Source organism: Alligator mississippiensis, chromosome 12 (genome assembly GCF_030867095.1).
Source record: "Alligator mississippiensis isolate rAllMis1 chromosome 12, rAllMis1, whole genome shotgun sequence".
In the NCBI taxonomy this organism is placed as follows: domain Eukaryota; kingdom Metazoa; phylum Chordata; order Crocodylia; family Alligatoridae; genus Alligator; species Alligator mississippiensis.
The window spans coordinates 6,061,229-6,089,046 of NC_081835.1; the positions used below are offsets into that span (position 1 = coordinate 6,061,229).

At 44.4% G+C, this 27,818-nt stretch overlaps 2 protein-coding genes across 2 annotated transcripts; one reads left to right on the forward strand and one right to left on the reverse strand.

Annotated features, from left to right (window-relative positions):
* Nucleotides 1–3,095: 3,095 nt before the first annotated feature.
* Nucleotides 3,096–14,958, forward strand: ARL6IP5 (ADP ribosylation factor like GTPase 6 interacting protein 5). Its single transcript, XM_014605136.3, has 3 exons — nucleotides 3,096–3,350; nucleotides 12,604–12,821; nucleotides 13,137–14,958. The coding sequence occupies exons 1-3, from the start codon at nucleotides 3,175–3,177 to the stop codon at nucleotides 13,307–13,309; spliced, it is 567 nt and encodes a 188-aa protein (XP_014460622.1). The 5' UTR covers nucleotides 3,096–3,174; the 3' UTR covers nucleotides 13,310–14,958.
* LMOD3 (leiomodin 3) lies at nucleotides 13,946–26,892 on the reverse strand. Its single transcript, XM_006273103.4, has 3 exons — nucleotides 26,016–26,892; nucleotides 21,099–22,514; nucleotides 13,946–17,936 (listed from the first exon to the last, which is right to left on the reverse strand). Exons 1-3 carry the CDS (start codon nucleotides 26,304–26,306, stop codon nucleotides 17,910–17,912), a joined length of 1,734 nt encoding a protein of 577 aa, XP_006273165.2. The 5' UTR covers nucleotides 26,307–26,892; the 3' UTR covers nucleotides 13,946–17,909.
* Between the last annotated feature and the right edge of the window lie 926 nt (nucleotides 26,893–27,818).

A 27,818-nucleotide genomic window follows, 5' to 3' on the forward strand; every position in this document is an offset into this window, starting at 1 on the left:
TTTAATAAGGGGTACCTCACACCTATAAAAAGGTTGTGAGCTGCTACCGTAGACACTGGCAGGAACACAAATAGGCGTGCCCTCCCGCAGACACCAGACATGTCGGGTGCACTTTGCCCCCTGACAGCCTCACCCAGCGAGAGAGAAGTGTCAGCCTTTTGCATATTAATTTACGAAGCAATTGTCATCCAGCCATATGGCAGGCACGAGCCATTTACAATTGTTCACAAGTATTTTTCATGTTATCAGTGCTACCAGTAACTGGCTTTGTGACTGGCACAGATGCATACCCTGCATATCAATTATACTACCAGCATTTCTTCATGCAAGTAGGAGAGGAACCAGCCTTGTGGGTGGAGCAGGGTGGGGAGATGCAGCAGCTAGCTGCCAAGACCTTGACTAAACTGGAAAAGCTTTGCAGATAGAGCGATAATAATGGCAAACCCTCCGGCATAGCTCATAGTTGCCAGTATAATTTATACAACCAGCCCCTCAACAGAAGTTTCAGCAGTATGTCTCTAGTGGGTTATGGAATAGAGAAAATCCCACACAATTTACTGATTCGTTTGATGCACTGGCTGGGGGAGTATTTAGCTACTTGCACGATTTCACAATGATTACACTCTTAATTCATACAACACAATTTTATTTTAAAATTCTTTGCTACACATATAACACTGCTTAGCTTTAAGAAACACCACAAACATTAAGAACACAATAACTACATAGATCAGAAACAATGCTCCAAATGCACTTCTTTCCCAAACAATGCTATAAGAACTAGTATTACAAAAACAACTACGATTACAACTCAAAGTTAAATTTGAATCAATACTATTATTTTTCATAATATACTTACAATCCTAGAATTCCGAGAAGCCTAACACCTAAATATGGTTCCATTCCTCAGTAGTACAATTTAATGGGCTGGCCTCAGTAATACGGTTCAATGGGCTGGCCTCAATACTGATAGGACTAAGTCCCCTTCCTTCAGTCCCTTTCGAGCGCTCCGCAGTGTCAGCGTGAACTAAGAGATTCGTGTTCACGGAGAGGGTGGTTCAGGTGATCGGTCTGATCTGGCCTACACTTGCAATTCTTCCTTTGTTGTTCTGCAAGTGAGGTTACCTCCAAAATGGGACAGCAGGTTACAGTTTTTATTGAGTGAGTTGCCATCTTGGGCCCTTCCTACCCAAACCTGTCACTACTCCCAAATATGGGCTCGGATCTTACTTTACAGATTCTTTTGCTTGGTAATCAGTTTCTTTTGTTGATAATTTTAATTACTTCGGGGAATTTCCTTTCTTTCCAACCTTTTAAAAGGCTCCTAGGGTTTGATTTCTCGGAATGTGGGATGTTTGCTTAAGGGTTATTTTTAGGTTAACTTTGTTAAAGACCTCTAAAGACAAAATTCAAGAGTTAAGACTTTGAGCAAAGTCAGGACCTTCCGCACGTGGACCAAAACAATGGCCTAGATAAGAAGATGAATCTTGTCTTCTTCCTAAACTGGCTAATGGGCAACTATTACAAACATTCAAATATTACATTCAGTATGACACAGTAAAAGGGCTTTTTTTTTAACCAGCTTAACTCTTCTTGCACTAGAGCTTTTGCCAATACAGCTATGGATGTTGGAGACAGTTTTTCACACTCCTACCAACCAGTGGCAAAGCTTGGAAGCATACACCCAGCTGCAATCTCTGAAGTGAAACCAGCTGGAACTCTCCAGGATGGATTGTTTCTCAAGCGGCATTTGAGAAGTATCTAGTCCTGCCAGCTTAATGAAACGCTAGGGCCCAACATATCAAAGATCAACGTATGGAGATTTTGGTGTGTTTCATTGTTAGTATATTTGACATGTTTGTAACTGGAAAGCTGAAAAATGGAGAAGAGTGAAATCAGAACTGCAATCAAATACCTCTATAAGAAGAGATCAAATATGTGGAGTCAACTGTCAAAACAGACCTTTTTGTGGGCACCGGTTGTTTGCAGACATGTAATAAAGTGCTATTTAAACCTCACTTTTAAACCCAGAGTATTGTTTTTTAATTGCAGTTCATATTTTAGTTATTTTTCAAATGTAATTTTACTCCTGGTAGACAACATAACAGTGCTTGAAGCAGGATCTGGAACTCAGAACTCCCCTCTTCTTTGAATCTCCCCAGACAGAAGAGAGTGTAAAATCTGGATGTCCTCCCTATGTGAGTACTGAAATCACCGATCAGAGGGGAGTGCCGGCAGCCCTGTCTCTAGCTGTGGGGTTTTTTTTTTTAAGTAGCATTTTGTACACTGCACGAGCTGCGAGGTGAGCTCTGAGAAACCTCCCCGATCCAGACCTTCAGGCAGAGGAACACCTTGTTTATGGGTCATGATGAGCCCTAAGCCTGAGCTAGGCATGGACCCGTTCAGTCCTGGTGCTTTGCACGTGCACAGAAGTGCAATGTGAACTGATTAAAAGTGAAGCACCTATAGGAGTTTGGGCCTGTCGAGGATTAAGCAGCAGCTGAGTTGACGGGTTGAGGGTCTTAATTTAGGAATTAGGGAGTTGAAACCCACCATAGTCCAATTAAACCCTTTTGTGGTCTTGGGCCTTAAGTGGTGGCTGATCAGCGGTGTTACATTAGGGCCGCTCTTACGGCTTCACTGCATTTATGGCAAGATTGCGCCCACTCGGCGAATGGACGAACCCGACACATCTAAAAAAGCCAATGGATCCCTTAGAAAAAAGTCTTTTGAAGGTGCTATATTTTAAGTTGATGCTACATCTGCTTAGGATTGGAGAAGTCTTCAGATAGGGGTGATGATTATAGACAGGCTTTTCCTCTAAGGGACAGGACCAGGAGCTTGCACTCCAGCAGTAGCAGAGGAAATGCAGGTTGGCGAGGAGGAGAAATATCCCCACTCTAAAGCAAGCTGGGCCTCTCAATCCCGGCACATTTGCAAACCCGGGATAGTTTCATTAATGAAAAAAACAAAGGATTTGCTTAAATGCACCCTGCAAGCCCCGCCCCCAGCTGCGCAGGCAGCCAATGAGCGCGGAGCGGAGCGGCCAGGAGCAGAGAAGGCTGCGAAGCCGCCCGCCCGCGCCGGTTCCGCCCCGCGAGCGGCGCGGCGAACCGCAGAGCCGGCCCCTCCCGCGCGGTCCCCGGGAGCGGTGCGGGCGGGCGCGGTGCAGCCATGGAGGTGCAGGCGGCGCCGCTGCGGCCCTGGGACGACTTCTTCCCCGGGCGCGACCGCTTCTCGCGGCCCGACCTGGGGGACGTGTCCAAATGGAACCACCGCGTGGTCAGCAACCTGCTCTACTACCAGACCAACTACCTGGTGCTGGCGGCCGCCGTCGTCTCCGTCGTGGGGTGAGGTCGAGGGGTGCACCCCTGGGCTCGGGGTGTCCCCATTGCAATCGCCCCAGCCCCCCCCCATTGCAATCGCCCCAGGGGGCTGCTAACGTGGCTGTCCAGGCCCCCCCCATTGCAATAGCTCCAGTACCCCCCCTCCCCCATTGCAATAGCCCCAGGGAGCTGCTAACATGGGTGTCCAGGGTCCCCCATTGCAAGAGCCCCCCCTGCCATTGCCTTAGGGAGCTGCTAACGTGGATTCACAGTGCCCCCCCACAATTGCAGTAGCCCCAGGGAGCTGCTAACATGGGTGTCCAGGGTCCCCCATTGCAAGAGCCCCCCCTGCCATTGCCTTAGGGAGCTGCTAACGTGGATTCACAGTGCCCCCCCACAATTGCAGTAGCCCCAAGGAGATGCTAACATGGGTGTCCAGGGTCCTCCTATTGCAATATCCCCACCAGCCCCCCCATTACAATTGCCCCAGGGAGATGCTAACATGGGTGTCCAGGGTCCCCCGTGCCCCCCATTGCAAGAGCTCCCCTGCCATTGCAAGAGCCTTAGGGAGCTGCTAATGTGGATTCACAGTGCCCCCCCCCACAATTGCAGTAGCCCCAGCAGCCCCCCCACCCCCTCACCCTATTGCAGTAGCCCCAGGGAACTGCTAACACAAATGCCCTGGGGCTCCCCTCCCCATTGCAATAGCCCCAACATCTGCCCCCATTGCAATGGCCTTAGGGAGCTGCTAACATGGATGCCTAGTCCCAGCCCCACCCCATTGCAATAGCCCCAGCAGTCCTTCCCTTTCTCCCTCTCTCCCCAAATTGCTACAGCCCCAGGGAGCTGCTGACAGGGATGCCTGGGGTCCCTGGGCAGGCACGGGATACCCACCACCCTGGTTCCCAGAGCTCTTGGGGAAGCTGCCTTGGATGTCTGAGCTAGCAAATGTCCTGGCCTCTTGTCTTTCCCCCAGCTGTGGGACGGGGTGGGACACCCCTGAGGCTGGCTGCAGTGCGTGTGCCTCTTGAAGCTGTTTTTTTTGCAGTAGTCGGGTCCTCAAACAGCTCCCCGCACACCTGCTTTTCCTCTTTTTGTGTAGAAAAGGTCTGAAACTTGAATGCTTTAAAACCTCCCGTGCCTGGCTCGGCCTTGCTGCCTGTGCTGTACAGGCAGGCGCACGCCAAGGCCCTAAGCGTGGGGGAGCCTCCCTTGGATGCATGACGCCAGCAAATGTCCTGGCCTCCTGGCTGCTGCGTAGCTGTGGGGCAGGGTGGGGACACCTCTGAGACAGGCTGAGGGGTTGGTTGTAGCCTGCATCGTTTTCCCTTTAAGCTGTTTTTTGTTGTTGTTTTTGCAGCAGCCGGGTCCACCCCGGCCCTGCCTTCCCTGTTTTTCTGTAGGAAAGGTTTGAAACCCGAACACTTTAACACGTTATGCCCAAGCAGATGTGCTGCCTGGCTCGAGCTCCAAAAAAACCAAGCACGTGAGCCTGCCGTAGGCAGCTCTCTTCGTATCTCTGTTTCTAATTTAAAACCAAAAACCCACATCCTCTGCAGGGAGGGGTACTTCCCTGGTCCAAGGCCATGCAGTATGACTGGGCACGCTGGCATCCACAGAGTGGGTTGCTTGCCTTTATAAACCACAAGGCAAAACCTTAGGGGCTTGATTTTGCTCTTTTGCTTTTCTCCATGTTGCAGGGGGCTGCCCTAGTTGGCTTTGAGAGCTGGATTAGCCCTTGAAGCAGTTGGATATGATGCTGAAACTAATTTCAGGGGGCATATGATTGAGACCACGCCTGGTATCTGTGCACTAGCTCAGTACCTGCTTGTCCTTCCTCTTGCCGTGTTCCTGAGTAGTGGTTTTTGGGTGTAAAATCAGGAGATTGAGCCTGAAAGGATGCAGAGAATCTGGCAAGCAGAGGGCACTTGCACTTATTAGTTTAGGGCAGGTTAAAACAGAAACTGGAGGTGAATGACATGCACCTGATGTGAATACTTGACTTGAAGGGTCTGATTTGTTTGGCTCAGGTATAGCTTTAGGCCTCGTGGCTTTGGCAGCATTTTGTACAAGAAGCGGCAGAGCTACTAGGTCCTTTGTTTAAAAACAAACCAAATTAAAAACAAAAAACAAAACCTAGCACGAAAACTGGCTAAAGAAATCTCGCATGGGGTCAGATGCCTTGAGGCTGCAGTTAATGGGTCTCTTTCTTTGGAAAGATAGGCAGGCTTCATAAATATCTGACCTTCTGGGTCCAAGGTGTGCTCCATTCATATATGGCACTGGGTCCAAGGTGTGCTCATTCATTTGGGGTAAATCTTGGTCTATGGTTGGCTCTAGCCGAACTATGGCATTGCCATCAAATTGGAGGCCAGGTTTCTTGTTAAACTGGGGTATAGGAGTTTTTTTTTTACCCTACAACTAAGCAGTTGGCATGGTTGAGCTATTTGGTCGGTGTGCTAGTCTGGAGTTTTCTTGTCTGTCTTCCCCTGGCTCAGTGAAGAGCCATGATGTACTGTGCCATCTGGACACTAGGCTTGCCTCCTAACAGCTCCTCCTATATATGAAGGCCTCCCACGCAGCAAAGTATACAGGCTGCTAAGTAATCCACTGTCTTGCGTGCCCCTTTCCCTTGTGATATTCTTAAACACGTTCTTCCCTGCGTCAGACCTGATTAGAAAATCACGAATCCAGAAACGAGACGCTTAAGGCTCTTCGTAGATGTAAACAGTCCTACCAACGCTGCAGATGGGAATGAACCACAGTGCTATTCTGTTCATTCTTAAAATACTCTGTTAGCATGAACTTGCATTTTTCCCTTCCTCGGCAAAGATGGGTTGTTTTGATCCAGTCTCCACATTATACCTGACCAGCTGCATCTTTGCAGCCATTCAACACTAAGAGTACACTAACTAAATTAAGGTCCCCAAAACCTATTCGTATTGGCTCCCCAGCAACCCTTGTATGCTGCTGTGCCTGGGAGACCTGATTACGAACTAGGGCTCCATTATACTGGATGCTGCACAAAACCCTAGCAAGGCTAGCTCGACTGCAAAGGCCTGAAAAAAAATCCCTTTCAAGCTTGTATTTCCCTGGTGGCTTGGACTGAGTGCAGTTTGTTTCATAACGATGTTATGGGGATGGATGAGGGTGCTAGCTGGATCCGGCAGGAGCATAGACTCTTGTCTAATTAGTTTCTGTGCCTTGCTGCTGCTGCTCAGTAAAAGCCCAAACTGCCTACTCGAGTAAAATCATGTAGTAGTTAGTATGTTGTAATGCCTTTGTCATGCATGTCAAACATATCCATTTAACTACTTGAGCCTTTGTGCTATTTGCAAATTGGCATAAACTTGATCGTATTGAAGTGTTATGGATTCCAGCGCACCTCGTGCAATTCGGCACAAGTCGCTAGCTGTCTCCATTCTGATTTTGCTTTAATAATCCCTTGCCTACAGCCTAATGTTTTAATTTTCCTCTTCTTCAGCTCTTACTTCTTCCCTAAACTTCCATTTAGCTTTCTGCATAGCCATTATTGATTGACAAACTGCTGTATATCCTTTTCCCCACTTCACCTCCTCCCTTTAGCCATACACACACAGCATTAGGGGACTGATGCGCTTGGATTGCTTCACTAGATGTGGATGTCACTCTAACAAAAATAGCATTTTGCTGTGTTAATGGCTCTGAGAATTGGGCTATAAATCGCTGGAGGGGTAAAATGTTAAGAGTGAGCATCTCTTCCTCTCGCGCTTTCATCTTTTAAAGTCCTGTGTTGCATTTTAGTGTAACCTCCTAAAGAGCCAAGTAAAATTTTAGAAAGTGCTTGAGAAAATGGTGACTAGTGGCTGGTGCAAGGAGATGTGGGAGCGGTGTCTTCTGAATTAAACTAACCAGTGAAAGTCGGTGCAAATTAATTCATAATTATGAGGAGCTTGGCACCTACCGTAGAGTTAAATGCATCGCTGGGTAGCAACAGAAGGCTGTCAGTGGTAATAATTTGAAGGGTCGTGGTTGTAGAAATGCATTACTCAGGGTCTCGTGCTTTCAGATGAAAGGACCAAATGCTGCCATCTTTAATCCCTTGCAAACTTCACCTGCTTCACTGAGGTTACATAGGCACAGCTGAGGACATAACTTGACCTATTCTTGTCTTGGAATAAAACATTTTGTTTTTGTATGGATTTGAATGCAACCCTGTGTCTGGCAAAGAAATGGTAACAGGTGTGACCACAAGCACCATTTAAAATGTGTTCTTCAGTCATCCCCACTTGAAAGTTTGACAATTGTTGAGCTCACCTAGAGGCCCAGTCGCTAGACACTCGCTGTCCTTCCTTTAGAAATGGACCCGCTATTCGAGTAGTTAGGCCTGGTGGCTCTCTTCCCAGTGACCGTCTTCTCCTACCATTTGGACACCCATGAAAACTGTCCTACCCATAGCAAAGATGGCGAGGTAGTATCTAAAAACTTGGATGATTCTCTTGCACAGACACAAGCACATGGAAAAAGTAACCCACTGCCTATGAAAAGATCTGCAAGCATCAATCCTAAAAACAGAGGAAACCCACCTTTTCAAGGTCTTCGGCATGAGCGCAACATGAAAGTCGGGTCCAATATCAATGTTTTGTTTTGCCGTACCTCGAATGGAGGCAAATAATCTCGCAGAAGGGAGGCAGGCGTTCTTGTCGCCGTGAGATGGCAGCGATGGTCCGTCTGTCGGTGGCTCTTCTTCCTTGCAGAACTGCCCCATCCCTTTCTCCGCTGGGCTTGGCACCATCCCACCTATGTGCTCTGCCCATATCCCGGAGGGCAGTGCAATACAGCATCCAGTTAGCGTGCTGTTGACTCTTGGCTCTTCACACCTCTTCTTGATGCTGTTATTCCTGCCACACTCACATCTGTCAGGGTAACGAGAACTTGTCACCTTCCTCCCAAGTTTCTGTTTTTCGAGTTGTCTGAGCAACCTAGAACTCAAATTACCAGAAGGCTGCCATGCCACTAGGTGTCTATATAAATGATGAAGCACTTGAGATGTCTAAGACCTCTCCAAAAAGGAACTATATTTAGACGGTGTATCTCCTAACAGATCATCGCTTACCTTTTTATCTGTGCAGTTTTGTAAGACTTCAATTTGTGCTTCAGAGGAGGTGGCTGGCAGGTCTTATCTCTGTCTCGCTGATAGGGACAAGGCCATGGCAGTATTGGCTGGAAAGGAAACTCTAGGAGACTTAAATTGCGTTTAAAAGAAAATCACATGCTTTTATTTATTTCCCCCCCCCCCCCCCCCCCCCGCCTCAAATGCTGGAACTTCAGGGTTTTTTGGGCCTGATATGCTAGTTCCTCCTTGCTTGCTTAAATAGGAAGCAAATGTTATTATGACCCTAGTCTACAGCCTGCCTTCAGCCTTGCTTAAAAGTCTGGGTAGAGTATTTGAATTGTATGTTGTGCTTTTCTCCCCCAGCCCATTCCCACTCCTCCGTATTTATGGCCTGGCTGCTTTGTCACATCCCCATTTATTTTGAGTATCTCTAATATCAGTGAAATGTCCCCAGTCAGAGTTGCAATGATCTAAATTGGGTTTGGTAGCCATGCCACAAATTAGCCTTGTTCCTTCCCCAAATGCCATTCTGACCCCCTTCTTCCATCCAATCTGCTGCTCTGATTTCTGCTCCTCACTCAGTGCTCCCTGCCTGATCTCCTGCTCTGCTGCCATTTATTTCCCTGCCCTGTCTGCTGCTGTGCTGCAAGTCCCTCCTTTGATCTGTTTGTGGCACTTGTGCTAGGCTGACCCTGATGGAAATAAAGCCAAATCAGGTCTTTTGGAAAACCAGCTTTGCAACATAAAGATAGAGAACAATTCTTCTGGATGAGCGGACAATCATCTGGTACTAGAAGTCTTTCAGTAATTGTGTGCATGAGTGACAGGTGCCAAGATCCCAAATTGAACTTAGATGCTGTGGGTGCATCTACATGTGGACTTTAATGCACGTAATCTATTTGAATGCACATTAAAACATCACTAAGAAGTGCTATTTAATTCATGCATATTAAAATAGACTAACACACATTCAGCATCCTTTTAACTATGCTCTTTAGTTAATGCACTGTAAGACAGGGTAATGTACATTTTCATAGTACCTCACAGTGGAGGTACTAGATTTAATGTGCATTAACTTTAAGCACCTTAATGCACATGTAGACGTGCTCTGTGTTATGGAACATGGGTTTAACTTAATGGGCGGCAGTCCCACTGACCTGTTCCTATAGGTTGCCAGTCTCCTGTTTATTCTGGTGTACCATAAAAGACTAGATTTAGGATAACTGTGCAAGCTTAGAAATCAGTAGTTTGACTGGGAGTGATGGTAGCCTGATCACTTGCCCCTGTCCATGTATTTAGGGGAGCAGAATGGGTATCTGAAAAGAGAAGCATGCTCACAAATATGATTAAAATCCATCAGTAACACTTTGCCTTCATGAAATTCAGCATTCAAATGTTCTGCTAGTCTCACAAGAAATAAAGTGCTCATGCCACAACGCTGCGTACTGCATTGCACGTGTGGGGGCTGACAGAGCTACTGAATAATGCAGCGGCTTTCAGTCACGTACAAGTGGGGGAGATGGCACGGAGCAGACCATCCAAGATGGTATTCGGCAGGATCGGCCCGAGCGCGTGGTGCATGATCTGAATACCAACTCGCTTTAGTAGCAACTGCTGTCCCAATCTGCTTTCATGTGGCTCTGAATGATCTCATTGCTCACTATTTCTTTGTATTCATTGGAATTCAGCCCACTTCAGAAAACATGTTTTACAATTAACTCTTTCATCAAGGACGTTGAAACAACTGCTTTTCCTTGCTTCTCTGGCACATCAGGTGCACAAACCCTAGGATAACAAATGAGAAAGGTTTTCCTTCTTGGGGTTCCCCCCCCCTCTTTCTCTTTAAAATCTGGAGGAGTATCCCTTCCACTAATATTTTGGAGGCAATCATTTCAAGCCCAAATGTTGTAGAAATGGCATAACGAGCGTGTAGTAAAGCTAATTCCAGATCCGTTCTCTCCCTCCTTTTGCAAGTCAGCCAGGCCACTTTCAAACTGTTACCTACTACCAGGACTCTCCCCTTAGAGAGGAAAGGACCCAGTATAACCCATATGTTATACTGGGTCCTGGAAGTATTTTGACTTCAGATTGCAGAGTGCCTATGAGATTTTTATACAAAAACCCACGAACTCCCCAGAAACTAATAGTGGTAGCTTGGTTTAATAGCTTCCTGCTGCTGTTGCAGTGGAGCACAAGCACAAGCTTTCTGCCAGAGTAACGCTGTTCACTTTTTCCAGCCTGGAAACTTAAGATTGGCAGTTCAAAACTAAATATAGCCTCTCTGGTTGCAATGAGTGACTCAAGAGGTAGCTAGCTGCAGGCTGGCCTGACCTCTCAGAGTTTCCAGTGTGCCACGCTGGATCTCATCGTGAGTAACAAGAGCAGGTGGGGAGCTCCACTGGATTTTCACTTTTTTTTTTTTTCCCCCTAAATCCAGTTGTCTACTCCTCTATCTGCACAGCTGACAAATGCAAGGAACTAGAGACTGTTGAAGCCATTCTTGGCTTCTCCCTGTCTTTTTTTTTGACCCCCCCCCCTTTTGAATGGTTTTGAGTTATGAATTTGCATGATGGCAATGCAACAGCTAGGCACCAGGTATGAAGCCAACGTCTGTGTTTTGCTGGTCTCGCTTGCAGCCTGTTTTCTGGTGAGCTGTGCACACTTTTTTTTTTTTTTTTCCTCTCTCTAACTTGATAGCTGAATCCGGTTCTGAGAAATCGCAGCCTGAAAAACCGCAGCGACAGCAGAGGAAAATTTCTGCCCACTTGGCAGCAAAGATCATCGTGGCCTTGCAGACAATAGGAGAAATCTCAGAAAGACCAGCACTGGTTGTGTGACAAACTTAGCATTAATCGCTTGCTTTCTGTCCCTGCTCTAGCATGAATACAGCAGTATCCCAGGTATTTTGTAATAGGAAAAATATTAGCAGGTGAAGCAAACTCATGGATAAATATTGACAGGTCCAAAACAATTTGCCTAGTCCAAATTCTCCCAGCTTAAGAATTGGTTTATTGGTAACTCGGTAGTAGGGTAAACCCCTCACCCGGGCTCACTTCCTAGAACAGAAATCCTGTAGAGAAGTCCTAAACCTAACATCTTTGTGATCCTGAGATGTGCTTCCTTGTGCACTTTGAAATCTGAAGTCATGCTGACGGTATTAAGTTCCCCATATGTTATACTGGGTCCTGAAAGCTTTCCATCCTGTTTATAGCTTTAAACTACAGGGAGGAAAAGGGATTAAAGGCTCATAAAATGGGGTTATTAAGTAGTAGCAACAAGATGTTGTCTGTAAGATGCCCAGAACTACTAGGCTTGGAGTAATGAAAATTGGGGATAATGTTGGAAACTCCATCCCTTCCCCCACGAAAAGGGAGCAGTACTGGTTTGGCTGGGGTGTCCGATGCATCTTTATCTTTTACCGTGACCTTGACCGAAAGCTGTGTAACTGCATTCTCTGCTCCGGAAAGTAGGAAGCAATCAAATGGGAGGGGAAGGGAAGAAAAATGGCATTCGTGTCTGGATGAATCTCTCAATATTCCCAAATATTGACCTTGACATGAATAGAGGGAGGAGAGCGCTACATTTGCAAACCCGTGATGTTTGAAATTCAACAGAGCTTTATTCCTATGTGTAGGGGAAGACTAAATAAAGTCTTAATGCTTTGAGTCTTACCTGGGGATGTAGGCATGACAGTAGGTAGTCACTCACTTGTCACATCTTAAGACATGGGTTCAGACCCCGTTGTAGTCCACAGATGGAATAAACCTGTCTCGAGTGGCGCCGTCATGCACGCTGACAAGGGAGCTGAGTGCCGCTCCGCAAAGGCCCGGGACTGCAATCGCGTGGGTGAAGTAGGTTGTAGGTGTACCGATGAGATGGATCCAATCAAGATACAAGAGTTCCTGGCTTTGGTGAACATTTCTTCCCATCCCCAAAAGGGTTTGGAAAAGAACAATGTATCTGCACCCATGCACTCTTACTGCCAAGTCTAAGAGCTTACCAGGACTCGGTGTTGCTAACAAAGCATCGCATACAAGTCCAAGCTGATATTGGGGCTTCAGGCCCTGAGGAATGTGCCCTGTGACTAATGCATAGACTTATCTCCAATTGCAAATCTAGCATTGCAAAGTTAAAGATTCTGCTAAATGCTGTTTTTTTTCTTTTTTCCTTCCCTTCCCCTAGATTTCTGAGTCCACTCAACATGCTGCTTGGCGGTACCGTGGTGGTGCTGGTGTTCATGGGGTTTGTGTGGGCATCGCACAACAAGGATATACTTGGCAGGTTTAAGAGGCAGTACCCAACTGCGTTTGTGGCAGCTATCATGTTGTCTAGCTACTTCCTGATCTCCTGTGTTGGAGATGTCATGGTGTTCATATTTGGGATCACACTTCCTCTGCTGTGTAAGTAATACTTTGCATTTTTTTTAAGCAGTGAAGATTGAGTTACTTCTCTGCAGTCTGAAATATGGCTCGCAAATTTGCTTTTTAATATAAAAAGAGGCTTTTAAACTCTCCTAAGCCATACCCTGTGCATCAGTTTCTTCACTGCCCAGGAAGAAACCCATTATCTAACAATTTTGTATTGAAAGCAACTTGCATGATTACTTATGACCTAATCTTAGATGTCATGGAAGGCTACTTGAAGTGCACAGGTGAAGAGCTAGATATTTAGGGAATGCCAGTTTAACAAACTTTTGGTTTTCTGTCCTGTTCTAGTGACTTTTATCCATGCTTCCCTGAGGCTCCGGAACATAAAGAACAAACTGGAGAATAAAATGGAAGGAATAGGCTTGAAGAAGACCCCCATGGGCATAATACTTGATGCTCTTGAACAGCAAGAAGAGAGCATCAACAAACTGGCTGACTACCTTTCTAAAGTAAAGGAATAAAGGGCGTATGAGGTGGTGTTGTTACCTGTTGCAGGAATTGAGTTGCTCCTTTTGCTTTTTTTTTTTTTTTCCTCCTCCAAGCTTGCTTTCAGTTCGTGTGTGTGTGAAGTGAGATGCGCACACTGCACAGATTTACCAGTGGCAAGATGCAGGTATTCAAAGCTGTTCAGGGCTCCCCTGAGAATACGGAGGAGCGATTTAACCTTTCTATTAATGGTAAAGTGTCCCAGTGTTTGCACATGTACACGCACTGTTTTAAAGCATTTGCCTGTTTTGTTTGGTTTGTTCTTTTTCTTGGAGGTGGGGGATACCTGGAACACACTCCCTAAAGTTGTCTTTAGTAGTCAACTGTTTTGTATAAGTGTTTTTATAATCTACTTTACTGGAGAGAGAGGAGGGGAGCGGCCTGTACTTTAATACAGTATTGGTTGGCTAATGTCACACTACATCACTTGGCAAAGTCAAGACCTGAGAGAACTTCCAGCTAATTGTAAATGCACTGTTACTTTTAAAAAGTTTTCTCTGAGCTAGGCCACCTTTCCACCTGACAGGACAAATGGAAAGAGCAAGCTTACGCTGGTAACCGTGCTCATTTTGTAACCAATTGAAATTCCCCTTCTTCTGTTTGCATTCTGATTTAATATTTCTTTTTTTTTTTTTTTTTTTTTTTTCAATACCCATTTAGATTTTGAACTATCGTTAACATGTCAGACTATTCCCCGTGTCGTGGGCACATCTGAATGGAACAATGCAAATTCCACAAAGCGCATGTAGGAGAGGCATGTCAGCCTCGTATCTCAGCAAGGCCCTTGTTCTAGTGGACTCTCTGGAAGTTGGGCTGTTCACTTCAGCAGAGCCAGGATTTTGCAGTTTAATAAAATCTTGCTTATAGCAAGGATTCCGCCCTATTTGGCGTTCTGAAAAAATCTCTTGTCTAGTTCTTCTCGAGAGCGGAGAAACAACAACGCAAGCTAAAATACAGATCTTACTAATTAACGTGTTTGCTTCTGGCACTGCTCAAGGGAAAGGAGGCTCAACTTCAGGTTTACGAATAAAAGCAATAAATCAATAGATGCACACACTTCTAGAACCCATTCCAAATTTTTGCAAGAAACTGCATGCACCACTTCAGTGTTTTGGTTTTTTTCCAGTAAACTTTTAGCTTGAAATGCCAGTTCTGAGTGCCATCATAAGTTCAGGAATTGTCTAAACTTCATGCCAGGAAAACATGTTGTCCAGTTTAACGTGGCATAGGGGTGTGGGGCCATCCCTCTTGTGTGTATCACCTCTGTGTGAAGTATGGAGCTGTAATTGTTTTTCCACCCTACATTGTGGATAAAGTAGACTTTCCCCCTCCAAAGCCTTCAGAAAGTGTATATAACCCTTGCACCTATTTGTTCTAGAAGCCTGAACCACCTCATTCCATGCAAACATTATGAAATGATCAGTATTTATTCTAAGCATGTCTCTATATTCCAGGATAAGAAGCAAGGGCCTGCTCCTTATTCTTTTGTCTTTAGTTTTGATGAGTATTTCCATACGTGCATTACAGAAGAAATGCTAGCTTCTGCCATCATGGTTAAATTGTAGCATTTTAAAAAAAAAAAATCACAGTTGTGAAGAATAAAGTTTAACAAGTGAAACTGCAAGTGCATCTTATTTTAATTTAAAATATGCTAACATTTTGAAGTGGGGGTGGAGCAGAAGCACCCTAAACCCACTATCCAGAACTTCTCCTAGGAGTGGCATGACCATGGCAGCAGTAATTATAGAAACCCAAAGGGCATTTAATAGTTGCTCATGCTGTGGGGGCCTGGCCAGTGAGGGATATGCTGCTAGGATCACTGCTTCAAGACAAAATAGCACGTAGACAGAATGGGGTATAACGGGGCTTACCTGCTTCTCCATGCTTTCTGAATGAGTGTGGCATAAAACTTCTGGTGCCCAAGCTACCTTAGATGCTGCCTTCTGCAGAACAGCAGCTATTATCTACCCTGCCTCCCTGTATTGAAACCTACCTCCTGGCCATACTCCTTTCTTGAAGCCTTATTAGATCCTGTTGCAAGTTCCTCATTGATGCTTGAGAAGTGGCTAAATGAAGCGTGAGATGGGCCATTTTCATTTATGTTGCCAGTCTGGTCCAGATCCAGGTGACAGATTCAAAACTATAAGAGCATGTGGCCTTTCACTAGACTACAACAGAAGCAGTAAGTGACTTTTCCTTCTAATCTCTGAATGGAAAGATCAAGGGTTGCTGTCCCTTCCCAGAGCATTTCACAATGCAGGACAAAGCTCTGTTTGCTTTCTTTTTACCCACTTCCCCCAACACCTTTTTTCTACTTATCCTACAAGTAGTAGACATCAGAAAATGGTAAAATAATAGCAGTCCCCAGGAGGCTTCCCTCCTAGAGAAACTCCAGGGACAGAGGGTTATGGTAACAACTGCTTAGCTGCCAGGGAGAAGGAGTTTCTACAAAACTGGAGTTATGATGAGCATACCTCTGCCTCGAGACCACCACCAAGTCCTAGACCAGTCCTGGCTGATGAATTGTCAAGGAAAACATGGCACCATCTTGGGTCCTTCTCAATCAGTTGGCTGGGGCACAATTAGTCTGAGGAGTCTACGCCTGTATCCATTATTTAGAAAAACTGGACAAAGAGACAATACAAGTACACCGCCCAGTTCACTTTTTTTCTCCCCCATTATTTTTACATTCTGAAGTGAGATGCAATAAAGCTACTTTTACACAGAGAGTTTCCACAGGCACCATCTTAAATATCCCGATTAAGTCATGTATCGTTCTGTAAATGTATACGTCTGACAAATGGGAAGATCCTTCCCCTCACCCCTACAAAGTTTGCAATTGAGCTGTTCCACTTGAAGTACGTGGGAGAGTCGAGTGAGGTTGGAAGGGAGCACCTCTGGGACAGACTTGGAGGTGAAGAGCTTTGATGCATGGCAAAGGGTGGGGTACAGGGGCAGCGTAATAGGAAGCTAAGAGCAGGGGGAGAGCAAAAGAAATGAGATCAGCTAGGGAGAAAGTTTAGGTAGGGTGGGAAGAAATGCAGGATGCTGACAAATACAGGAAAAGGGAACATGGAACGACAGAAGAAGATCCCCAAGGACAGGAGAGGATATAGGCCAGTTGCAACTATTCAAGAGCGGCGGAAGGTGAGTTTTAAGCACGCGGGGAGGAAACAGCATCCAGCAGAACAAAAAGGGTGTAGCTGTGAGAATAACCAACAAGACCTGTGTCCTTGGGAAGGAAAGAGCTCGCTGAAGTTGTACAGACAAAAAGACTGGGATATAAAAATGCACCTGTTAGCAAAAAGGAGGAATGTGGGGGAAAGATCAGTGACAGATCAACCGAGGAGGGCCTGGCATGGGAAATCTCCCTTTCTCGGCACGTTTTGTCAGTGCTCGACAACCAGGGCTCGAAGCAAGGTTTCATCTCCGCTTGTGTAAAAGGGTGGGGAGGGTAACTATTTCCAGGAACTATTTAAAAAACATCAAGTTGTGCAAAGCTGGGCTCTGCGATGCCATGCAAGAGGACAGCGCTGTTCCCTCTCCCAGCTAGAAGGGACTACCTGTTTTGCATCGGCAGTCTGCTAAACCCCAAATGAAAAAGCCTGGCAAGACTCAAGCATTCGTCCTATATGGAGCAGAGCTGAGGGACATCTGCAACGGGTCTTTCCTGGTCTCGTTTGGCAGGTGACCGCAATATGCAGCCTCAAGCACGGGGGGCTGAGAAGTGAATCGATGGTAACGAGGACCGAGAAAAACCCGGAGGAGGAGGAAAAGGGATTGCATCGTTCCCCAAAAGTCCTGGCTTCATATTTTAACTGTTGCCCAGGATAGACTACTTGTCCAAATGCATTCTGGGATGTAGACAAGGTTCCTTGGGTGAATTTGATATCTTTTATCAGACCAACCCAAATGGTTGGAGAATAGTTATTCAGTTATTCTGGGATAGGTGGAGTTTGAAACCATCAGATCTTTGGGTTTTTGCGTGCTTTTTAAGCTCTTGCTTTTCTACAGAGATGGCAGATAACCTGTCCTCAGGACAGCTGCCACTTGGTGTGCAAGTGAATGCTTCAGCGTGCTTTCTCATGGAGAGGACCTCTACTCACTTCTCTAGAACTTAAAAAAAAAAATGACTAGCCGTGGCAAAGAACAGTGTAAAGAAAGCAAATTGTATGTGTAAAAGAGGACCATTTGTTATAGGCTGCTGGGTTTCTGGAAAAAATAATAGCAGAAGATACCATAGAAGCAATAGAGCTAAACTGTACAGGCTGTAAGGTTATTGTTGCTTCTAAGAAAATACCCATGAACAAACTGGAAGCCAAAGTCCAGCTGGCAGATAGAGATTGTATGAGGGCCTCATTGTTACTCAATATCCAGTGGCAATCCTCTTAGTTTTGACTGTTTCCATTCCAGCCTCTTCCTTCATCGCTTAAACGAACTGCACTTTGCAAGCATTGTTCCCATGTGTTCGTTATCTACCACCTGGCTTCTGAAGAAAACCTCCTTTGAAACCATTAAAGGCAAAACTTGAATAGTCCTTATTTCAGGTTGTTTTCTTCACGTCATTCTGGTCTCTTACTCGAGCTGCTTTGGCAGGGGCACCTGGACAGGAACAAGAAGATGAAGTTACTAGTAGGAAATGTGGCTTTCTCCCTTTTATCTCCAAAAATAGTTTCACTTATAATCAAACAGGCTCATCAAAGTATAAAAGTGAACAGGAAGCCCTAAGGGAAAAAAAAAAAAAATATATATATATATAATTATATATATATAATGGGCAAGCCATTTTCTGTCTCCTGAGACATGATTGTTCCCCTCTTAAAATGCACCCATCTGAGGGTTAATACTTGATAAATCAACTAGCAAGCAATAATGATATGTATCCCACATACAGCATTTACCCACACATCTCAAGGCACTGTAAAATGCAAAAAGCATAGGGAAACAGGCAGAGACAGAGGTTACGTGTGTTACCAAGGCCACAAAGTGAGTGAGTGGCAGAGCAGGGAATAGACCTGGATGCCTAAAACCTGAACCCAGTAATAAATCCATTAGGGTTACTTTAGTTGGGTCAAAGCCTTTCTGGGATGAGAGGAATGAACATACACGCACACACACACATATGTATATACATATACACGTATATACATATGCACATACACACACACATATATACATATATGTATAGATATACACATATATACATATGCACATAAACACGTACATATGTATAGATATACACATATATACATATGCACAAACGTATACATAAACACATACATATGCACATGTATACATATACACGTATATACATATGCACATGTGTGTGCATATATATGTATACATAAATGTATCTATACATAGATGTATATGCACACACACACATACATGTGTAATATATCTATAAATACACACACACACACACATACATATATATATATATAGATAGATAGATATAAAAATATAAATATTATATAAATAAAATATTTCAATCCGAGTCTGCTCTTGCTTTCTATTTGCTTGGTCCTTATCCTTGGTTTCAGCCCTCATTTTAGATGGGCCGTTAGTTCCTGCTCATTTACTGGCAACCACAGTGGGAACCTGATGTGTCTGCAAGGACCAGCCCCTGGGTGCTGGACTGTGGGCGGTGAGCTTCTACACTGAATGACAGGCATCCTTCTGGAAATCTTGCTGCTTGGAAACAGAAGTCAACAGACCATGGGACGCAAGAGCTTCTAACCTTGCTTGGGTCATTTGTACAGAGGAACAGCAGGGCACCGTCGGCTTTTGAAGTGTTGCAATTCTTTTTTTGTTTTTCTGAGCAGGCCCCTGGCCCAGCTGCCTCAATAAACAAGCTTGCTGTTGGCTGTAAAGTATATCATTTGACTTTTTACCTAGGGCAACTACTCATGTATCATGGAGGAAGACATAATTAAATACAAGCACCCTTGGTTGACTTGGGTGATTAACAGGTGCAGTCTAATGGCCTTGGTCCAACTGAAAATCTCTGAGCCATGAAGGCCTCATAAAGATGTAGCTCTGGTCTTCACCAGCTTGTCCCCAATTCACGTTGTTACTGAGAGGTGGGGATTTGCCTGGAAATATATCCTGCCAATTGCTGAAGTCCAGTACTCTTGAGAGCTGGCACTGGACCTCCACCAGCTGGGGACAGAGCCATCAAAAAATGCTCTCCCCAAGCGGTGCAGGTGGAAAGACACTGGTACAACAAGCAACAAAAGTCCATGCAGACAATGGCACACAAAGATGTGAACGTCTAAAAAATATCAAGCCAAATTCACAGTTACACCTAAATAATTACATTCGATTAAATGAGTTTGCGTGCATGTAGATGAGAGCAAAATTTGGCCAAGGATGTTGAATTTTCAGTATATCCACTGAAATACTTCAGGTGGTTCATTAAGCTGGTGCCAACTCTTCTGAGACTCTTCTGAAACAGCAGTTTGGCCATTTCTTTCAGGCTCTCTTATCCCTTAATCGCCAATCGCACGAAGAATTTAAGTGACTGCAATAGGCCAACATGCATATATGAGGACGGCGTGCCAGTATTGGGCCCTCGGAGAATGAAATGTTAAATACAGGAGTCACAAGTCAGAAAAGCGAGTAGGAATTTTGGGTGCCCATTGGAGACATCTAAAAAGGGTGCGTTTATTAGACTGAGGCCCAGAATTAAGGTTCACTTCATCGCCCAGCCTGCAGTATTCATAGCTACTCGAAAACCAAGCTTATTAAAAGTACCTTGAGTTGGACACACAAAAGCCAAGGTCTATGCAATTAAATCTATGCAGTTAAAAAAAATAATAGGCCTAAATAACAGTCCCATTGCTGCCACAAATTTTGATGCTGATTTAAACAGGAACAGAACAGAGTCCAATGCGTATTGGTGTGTCAGCACTCTAATAAGTCAGCACTTTTTTAGTAAGTAATTTTGGGTATAAATGTGTAAGAATTCTGCATAACGTTCAGGGGATTAGCAATAAATTATTCCTGCAGATGTCTTCTCCCTGAAAGAAACTACATATTTATATATGTATAACTATATATATAGTTATATATATAGACTAACATCTGCTGAGTGAAGTCAGTCTCTCACCTTCATCACAGTGCTGATAAAGGGGCTGTGCCCTTTCAGGCTCAGCATTGGGGCGCTATTTCACTAACTCCAAATTACACGAGTTTATAAATGGTCTGATTATGCAAATAATGGTTCGGTTCTTACCATCACCACTCAAGGAAAACCCAGGATTAGCATCCTTTGCAGAAAGATGCCGGGTTGCACTTAGGGTTTGTAACATTTGAAGTAAAACTCTCTCTGGTTATCACTGATACACAACTTCACAGGGCGAATTTCACTGAGCCGCTCAACACGGCCCATCAGATAAACTGCATGCACTTTATCAATGCTTCCATGAGATATACACGTACTTCATTTTAAAATGCTAATGATAAATCTGTTCATGAAGCAAGGAGGTCGAATATTGTCATCAGCATTGACAAATACACCCACAAACTTTGGAGGTGCATTCATTTGCCTATGAAAAATCCTCCACTTTTGCATGTAGGAAAATAGGGGCTACTGCTAAGTTGCTCACAAAATGTCAGCTTGCATGCAAGCATCAGTTTGCAAAGGAACGTGCCTGTGGTTTTTGTCAGTGCATTTCACAGCACCGGCACGGAGAGACTCCGGTTGCATTGTGCTGCACAGATTAAAACATTTCCTGGTTGCTACCATCGATAAGCACTCACCGGTTTAAGATAAGCGACGTTACTCTGACGGATGTCATTTAACAGCTGATCTCTCGGGCTTACTTCCACCAGAGGAGGCGGTCTGCTTCTCGGAACTGGTTTAAGCGTCTTGATCACGTCTTTGAGATTGGTTTTTTCAGGGGGCTCCACATATGGCTTCACAGAGGGTTTGCGCTGGATCTTCTTCAGCTTAATGACTCGGAAGGAGGACGTTTCCTTCTGTGGTTCAGGGGCTGGCTTTCTTGTGTGTCTTTCTTCCTTTCTTTTGCTAATAGGCATGGGTTGGGGAACAGGTGGTTTGGGGGCACATATTGGCTCACGGATCCTCGGATCAGGGATTGGCCCTCCTAGCATTTCCCACATCCCAGGAGGCAGCCCAAATCCATTCTCTAACATGCTGATCAACTCCCTCTGCTCTTTTAATTGCTGCTGTTTCTGCTCCTCTTGTCTTTTTTGTCTTTGTTTGTCAAGATTTCTGCTGAGCAGGTTGGTCACAACCATCCTGGGGCCGGGAACTTCAAAGTGATAGCCTATCTTCAGCAGGGTAGGGTTGGCTTTCAAGAGCCTGGCGATCTCCATTTCTGCTTGATGGCCCAGCATGTTCCTCTGGTTGTGAAAACGCAGCTCAGTCAGCCTCTCATTAAACTGCAGGCATCGCATGATGGCAACGATGCCTTTGCCCGTGAGAAAGTTAGAATCAATATTTAGGGTCGTGATGCTCCTGTTTTCACGCAACATGTTGGCCAGAGCAAACGCAACGGTGTCGTCCGCACCCACGTTGGCTAAGCTAAATGTTTTGACGTGCTTGTTTTTCTTCATGGCATTGACAAAATCTATCAGCATTTCCTTTGGGATGTTTTCAATGTTGTTCAGGTTGAGCTCTGTGATATCTGGATTGTTTTTCCGGACGTTCTCCAAACTCGCTTCTAAATTGGTTTGATTCCCTGAAGGCCTTGCACTTATCTTCATGAAGCTAGTATCTAGAGCCAACTTTTTAGGAAGGTTTAACTTTGATATTTTCTTCTCATTTTCTTCTTGCTTCTCTGAAGTTTCCCCTGAGTCTGTACCTGTTTTTTTCTCTGTCATCTGGTCACTATTGCTATTTTCATCTCCATGTAGCTCCTTCGTTCCTGATTCTTCTTCATCCTCTTCCTCCTCCTCATCCTCTTCCTCCTCCTCTTCCCCTTCCTCCTCCTCCTCCTCTTCCCCTTCCTCCTCCTCTTCCTCCTCCTCCTCCTCCTCGTTTCTGTCTTCGTTTGTTTCTCCTGATTGCTTTGCTGAATAAAACTTTCCTAGTTGCTCATTTCTGTAATATCTTTCTCTTCCATCTGCTTCTGTAGCATCTCCTGGCAATTCCTCCTTAGTGATATCCTCTGCATCATCAGTATTTTCTTCAAATTTGTCTGCAGTGTTTCGCTAAGGAAGACAAAATATGAATTGCTGAAATAATTTTAAATGGCTTTGTTACAATAATTATACACTAAAATAAAATATAAGCAGATGGGTTTAATGTATAAATATTTTTTTTCCAGTTTCATATTAGAATATTTAACAATAAATTGCTGACAGGTTATAGATCCAGCATGAGTATAACATGATTCCTTACCCTCAGTTGTATGATACAGAAACTTCTGTGTGTACAGAAATGTCTATATATGCCCAGGGGCACCAATAGTTACAAACGTACATGCTTAGTGATACCTTGCAGATCCTAGATATTCAAAGTCTATTAACTCGCTTACAACTATGCTCCAGTTTTCTGTACTGTGCGAGCACATGTTCTGCCATTCTCATAGTTTTCATGCGACAAAACTTGGGAAGCAAATATTTAGCTATCAGCTCCATGGTTTGGCCTAATGAAGACTGAAGAGACGGCATAATACTGGGCACCAATTGCTCCACCCAAGACAGCAAGCCTTCAGAGTGGGGGAAGCTGTTGAAAAGAAAGGGCTCTACTGAAGACACAGATGAATATTATTGATCATTTGAGGTGGGAAGGTGGCCTCCGAGCACCACTTGATGCTGTGGTGTGCTGTAAAAGACTGCTTTTACCAGCAGTAGTAAGAATATGTTTCAAGAGGACAAATCATCACTTCCTCTAAAGCCTCATTTTGCATTTTCCTTTTTTAATTCCTCTTTGTGGAAGGCAAGGAGGAGATTTTACCACTCATCATCCATTGCACTTGGTCGGCAGCTTGATGCCAGGCTGCAGCTGAGCAGAATAACTCGCCAAGATGAATTTTCATTTCTACCTAGGAAAACTTTTACAATCCTTGCAATCTCCTATGCTGGATGAAGGGTCTTTGTGTTTCATAGTTTCATAGTAGCTAGGGTCAGGAGGGACCTGAACAGATCATGTAGCCTGACCCCCTGCCACAAGCAGGATTGAATGCTGCGTTCACAAGACCCCAGAGAGGTGATCGTCCAACCTCCTCTTGAATTTACCCAAGGTAGGGGCGAGGACCACTTCCCTGGGAAGCTGGTTCCAGATTTTGGCCACCCTAACTGTAAAATATTGCCTTCTGATCTCTAACCTAAACCCATTCTCCATCAGCTTATGACCATTGTGCCCAAAAGCTTGCAAATAAATATTTTTTTTTGGTGCAAATATCTAGTTGGTCTAATACAAGGTATCACCTCTGCCACGAGGTTTGATTCCTTTTGCCTCTAGACCAATACGTTTGCAACCTGGATACCTCACCATGATGTCTGTATTCAATAGCAGGGATTCCCATGTAGTGCCTCCAGAGCTGATGTATTGTTAAAAATCAGGCTCTTCAAGGGAACTGGAATAAGGGGTGTGATTTAGGTGGCAATTTTGCACTCTCAAAATCTGGCTTGAGTGCTGCATAACTGCATTTCTCGTTTGCAACAGCAGAGGTTGCTATCTGTCAAGTTGTGAAGCAACAATAACAACAACAACAATAATAGGAGGGGAGGCGAAAAAAAAATCAGATTAGAAATAAGGTGTCCGTTGGTAACAGTGACGGTAGATAGCTAATGGGGCGACTTACCAATGAGTGTTGTGAAGTCTCTGTTACTGATCATTTATAAAGATTAGCTGTTTCTCTAAGAGTAACACCCCAGTTCAAACAGGAGTGAATTCAAGGAAGTCCAATGTAGGAGCAGAACAGCCACAATGGTCAATCGCGCCCTTAAAATCTATGAATGAAGTAAAGGATGCTGAACTTGATTTAAATCGTTTTGCCGTATAACGTAATACCTCAGTGAGTGAATGGGAATTACCTTGAAATAGAATTAGGAACAAAGGAAACTGCTCCAAAATCTGTGAGAGTTGAAATCCAGATCCATGCCTTGCCAGTCAGGCCCATTTCTACCTTGTTTTCCCACGGAGCTAAAGAAACCCCCCTGACCTTTAAATTTCCAAAGTAAACGAGGGAAGCATGAACTTTATTATATGATCTTGTTAGAAGCCAATGGACAAGAAACACTGCTGCTTTCATCCCTAGAGTTGCTGGGTCACTAAAATGTCACTGAAATTCAGGGATGTACTGCACTGCTGCCTACCAGAATATAACCACAGCACAGATGGCCGGACCGATGTTGAAAAATCACAGTGACCTATGAATTGTAGGAAGTTAGGGTTGCAAGAGACCTCAGGAGGTCACATCTAGTCCAACCCCCTACTCAAAGCAGGACCAGCCCCAACTGCATCATCCCAGCCAAAGCTTTGTCTAGCTGGGTTTTGAAAACCTCCAAGGATGGAGAGTCCACCACATCTCTGGGTAACTTGTTCCACTGCTTTACTACCCTCCTCATGATTAAATTCTTCCTAATATCTAACCTAAACTTCCCTTACTGCAACTTGAGCCCATTGCTCCTTGTTCTGTCATCTGTCACCACCGAAAACAACCCAGCTCCATCCTCTTTTGAACCCCTTTTCAGGTAGTTGAAAGCTGCTGTTAAATCCCCTCTCAGTTTCCTCTTCTTTAAACTAAATAAGCCCAGTTCCCTTAGTTCTTCCTCATAAGACACGTGCCCCATCCTTTAAAACTTGGGCAAGTCTCAGTCCTCATGTATTTACTCAGGCACAACTCCTGTGTTATTCGGCTCTACCCTATGCAGCTTTGGCCAGCATAAGCCCTGTATTGAAAAGGGGCTTCAGTACTATCTTGAATAGTGTTGTACTGCTAAATTAAGGTCTGTGTAGAAAGACCTGGCTACACCCTGAACTGGGTAAATGAGTGTGGGTCAATTCACTTTGTTGATCTATACAATCAACTTTGTTGATCTATACAATGTATATAATCTATACAATTAACTTTGTTGATCTATCCAATCATCTATACAATACAATCTATACAATGTTGATCTATACAATGATTTTGCTCGTTAGATCTGGGAGTCACTCATTAGCGAGCGTTACTCAAGACTCCAAAAGACAGACATTTTTGAGCGTGCTATTTATTCTTTTGCAGTTCATTACTTTTATAAATTCTTTTGAATTGTGGTCAGGGTACTAGAACACAGGTTATTAAATGTTTGTCCTGGAAAGCACAAAGCTTGAGTTACATTTTCTGAGGGGCTCTGACGTGGTGATTTTTCACTCCCGTGAAACCAAAAAGGTCACAATCACAGAAAACTATGGCTGGAAGGGACCTGAAGGGGATCATCTAGTCCAGACACCCCCTCCCACCACCCACCTATATTTGAAATGGCAGCTCAACATTTAAGACAAAAATAGTCATACGAACCCTGCGGTAAATTCCACCATTAGATTCTAGCATCATCGAGACTTTTGACAGACCCCTAAATCCATACGTTGTGCTTTGATTTGTGTAAAGGAGCTGGTAAAAAGGAAGATGAAAGCCCTGAACACCCATCTTTGCAATGCGCTGCTACAGTAAAAACACCATCACAGAGGCATAACGAACGCTTGCAATTCCCACTTATTACCTCAGACGCCAAGAGGGTGACCGAAGCTCTCTCATCCTCCAGCATACGTTTTGATGCTTTCTGCCAGTACAAATAATCAACGAGAGACCTGTGGTCGAAGTTCCCCGTTGGAGGTTTCTCGGTCTGGTCTTTCTGTATCATTCCCACCGGCACTTGTGGGTCCGGAGCCATGACTTCCATTTCACTCTGTAGCTCCCTCAGCTCTTCGGGAGATAAGTTTGCTAAGATTTCATCTTCATCGATGTCTTCAGAGTAGACCTCTTGGTCTGAATTTTGGCTGTATTCAGACATTGTCTTTGTTCTTTCCCTAGAAAAAAATAGTTAAAAAAAAAAGGCAACAACCTATCCGACCAACAGTATTGTGCTCTATAAAATCACCAGCTTAATGTTTCTGTCATGAACTGTGGCAGTGTTTGATCTTAGTGTGAGAGGGAGACAGTGGAACTAAGGCTTATGCTAAGTCTATATTAAGCTGCACTTGGCTGGATAAAGAGAATTTATGGAGATGCTGCCATGCTCCGTTTTCAGCAACTCGTCAGCTGTGCAAACCCTTCTGACATTTCAGTGCAGCTGGTGAGTCTCCCCCATTGAGTAATACATATGATGGTAGTTTTCTAGAGGATTCCCTTAGGAGGGTGACTTCTAATGTATGAATCACCGATGTATATGGGGGGGACTTCATCCATATGGAAAGAACCAACACAAGAGCTATGAATCAGGAAGGTCTCCCTGAACCCTCAAAATAGGGCTTAAACTGCACCATATGCCAGGACACGGGCAGATTTCACCCTGCATGCGGGGTCCTTACTGAGTTTGAAAAATAACAGGGTTTGTCAGAGGCTTTTATTTGATTTCACTCACCAAATGCTTGATTATGACGTATGGAGATGCTATATTCAGAAGCTCATCCCTCAAGACTGCTGCAATATTCTGCTCAAAATGTTTCTCTTTTGTTTCTACTGCCCCTTGCTCCTTGCATTTATCTCTACACTCCTCCTCCTTGCCCAGATCTACTCCACCCCAACAATCCTCTATTCATTTAACTTCTTGAAAACTTTGCACTTTTAGAGAGAGGTATGGACTTGACTCTGTACAAAAACTTGCAGAGAGACAATGGGACTGGTGGATAGGTAATCAGGTCTGTTATCTCTCATTTCCATAGACTGCTATTAATAAACAAGTTATCTCTGGAACCATAAATGCAAAGTTTGAGAACTGAAACTAAGCATCATAAAGATGCTTAATGGGATCTTTTAGACTGAGCACAGGCAAGATCGACCCTGTGAAAACTCATGAAAGTCCTGAAAAGATGGGCTTAAGCTACATAAAATATCTCCCAAAATGTCCAGTGAGACCATGGACCATTTCTGACTAATAACGCCCCACAACTTCAGTCTCCTGGTGCTATTGATCTAATGATTCACTAGTTTTGTGAATGATGCAGCTGAAAAATGCTTTGCTCATCTAAAGCAGTAAGACCCCTGAACCTCTTTGATGGGAATATGTTATTTCTGGAGGTGAGACTGCAACCCACGTAGACTTACGTGAACCAGCTTTATTGAATTTAGCTCATGGGATGCCAAAATCAGTGAAGACCTGGCAGCAGGGACCATACTAGCCCACCTAAAACTGCATATTTCTACTCGGGCTAACTAGATTACAACTAACTCAATATAGGCAACCCCGACTTAGTGCTCTTAATTGGTTCCTGAAAAAACAAGCATTAAGCGAAAGGAGCATTAAGTGAAACCAAAAGCATTTGATGACCCAAAATGGTGACCGCAATTGTTTTTAATGACCCAA

Bases quoted from the DNA above. Each gene is read 5' to 3' on its own strand.
- ARL6IP5 (XM_014605136.3), top strand. From the start codon at position 3,175: ATGGAGGTGCAGGCGGCGCCGCTGCGGCCCTGGGACGACTTCTTCCCC. The intron at 3,351-12,603 runs GTGAGGTCGAGG...CCCTTCCCCTAG, and splicing joins GCCGTCGTCTCCGTCGTGGG to ATTTCTGAGTCCACTCAACA. The intron at 12,822-13,136 runs GTAAGTAATACT...GTCCTGTTCTAG, and splicing joins GATCACACTTCCTCTGCTGT to TGACTTTTATCCATGCTTCC.
- LMOD3 (XM_006273103.4), bottom strand. From the start codon at position 26,306: ATGTCTGAATACAGCCAAAATTCAGACCAAGAGGTCTACTCTGAAGAC. The intron at 22,515-26,015 runs GTAATAAGTGGG...TGTCTTCCTTAG, and splicing joins TCACCCTCTTGGCGTCTGAG to CGAAACACTGCAGACAAATT. The intron at 17,937-21,098 runs GTGAGTGCTTAT...GTTCCTGTCCAG, and splicing joins ACGTCGCTTATCTTAAACCG to GTGCCCCTGCCAAAGCAGCT.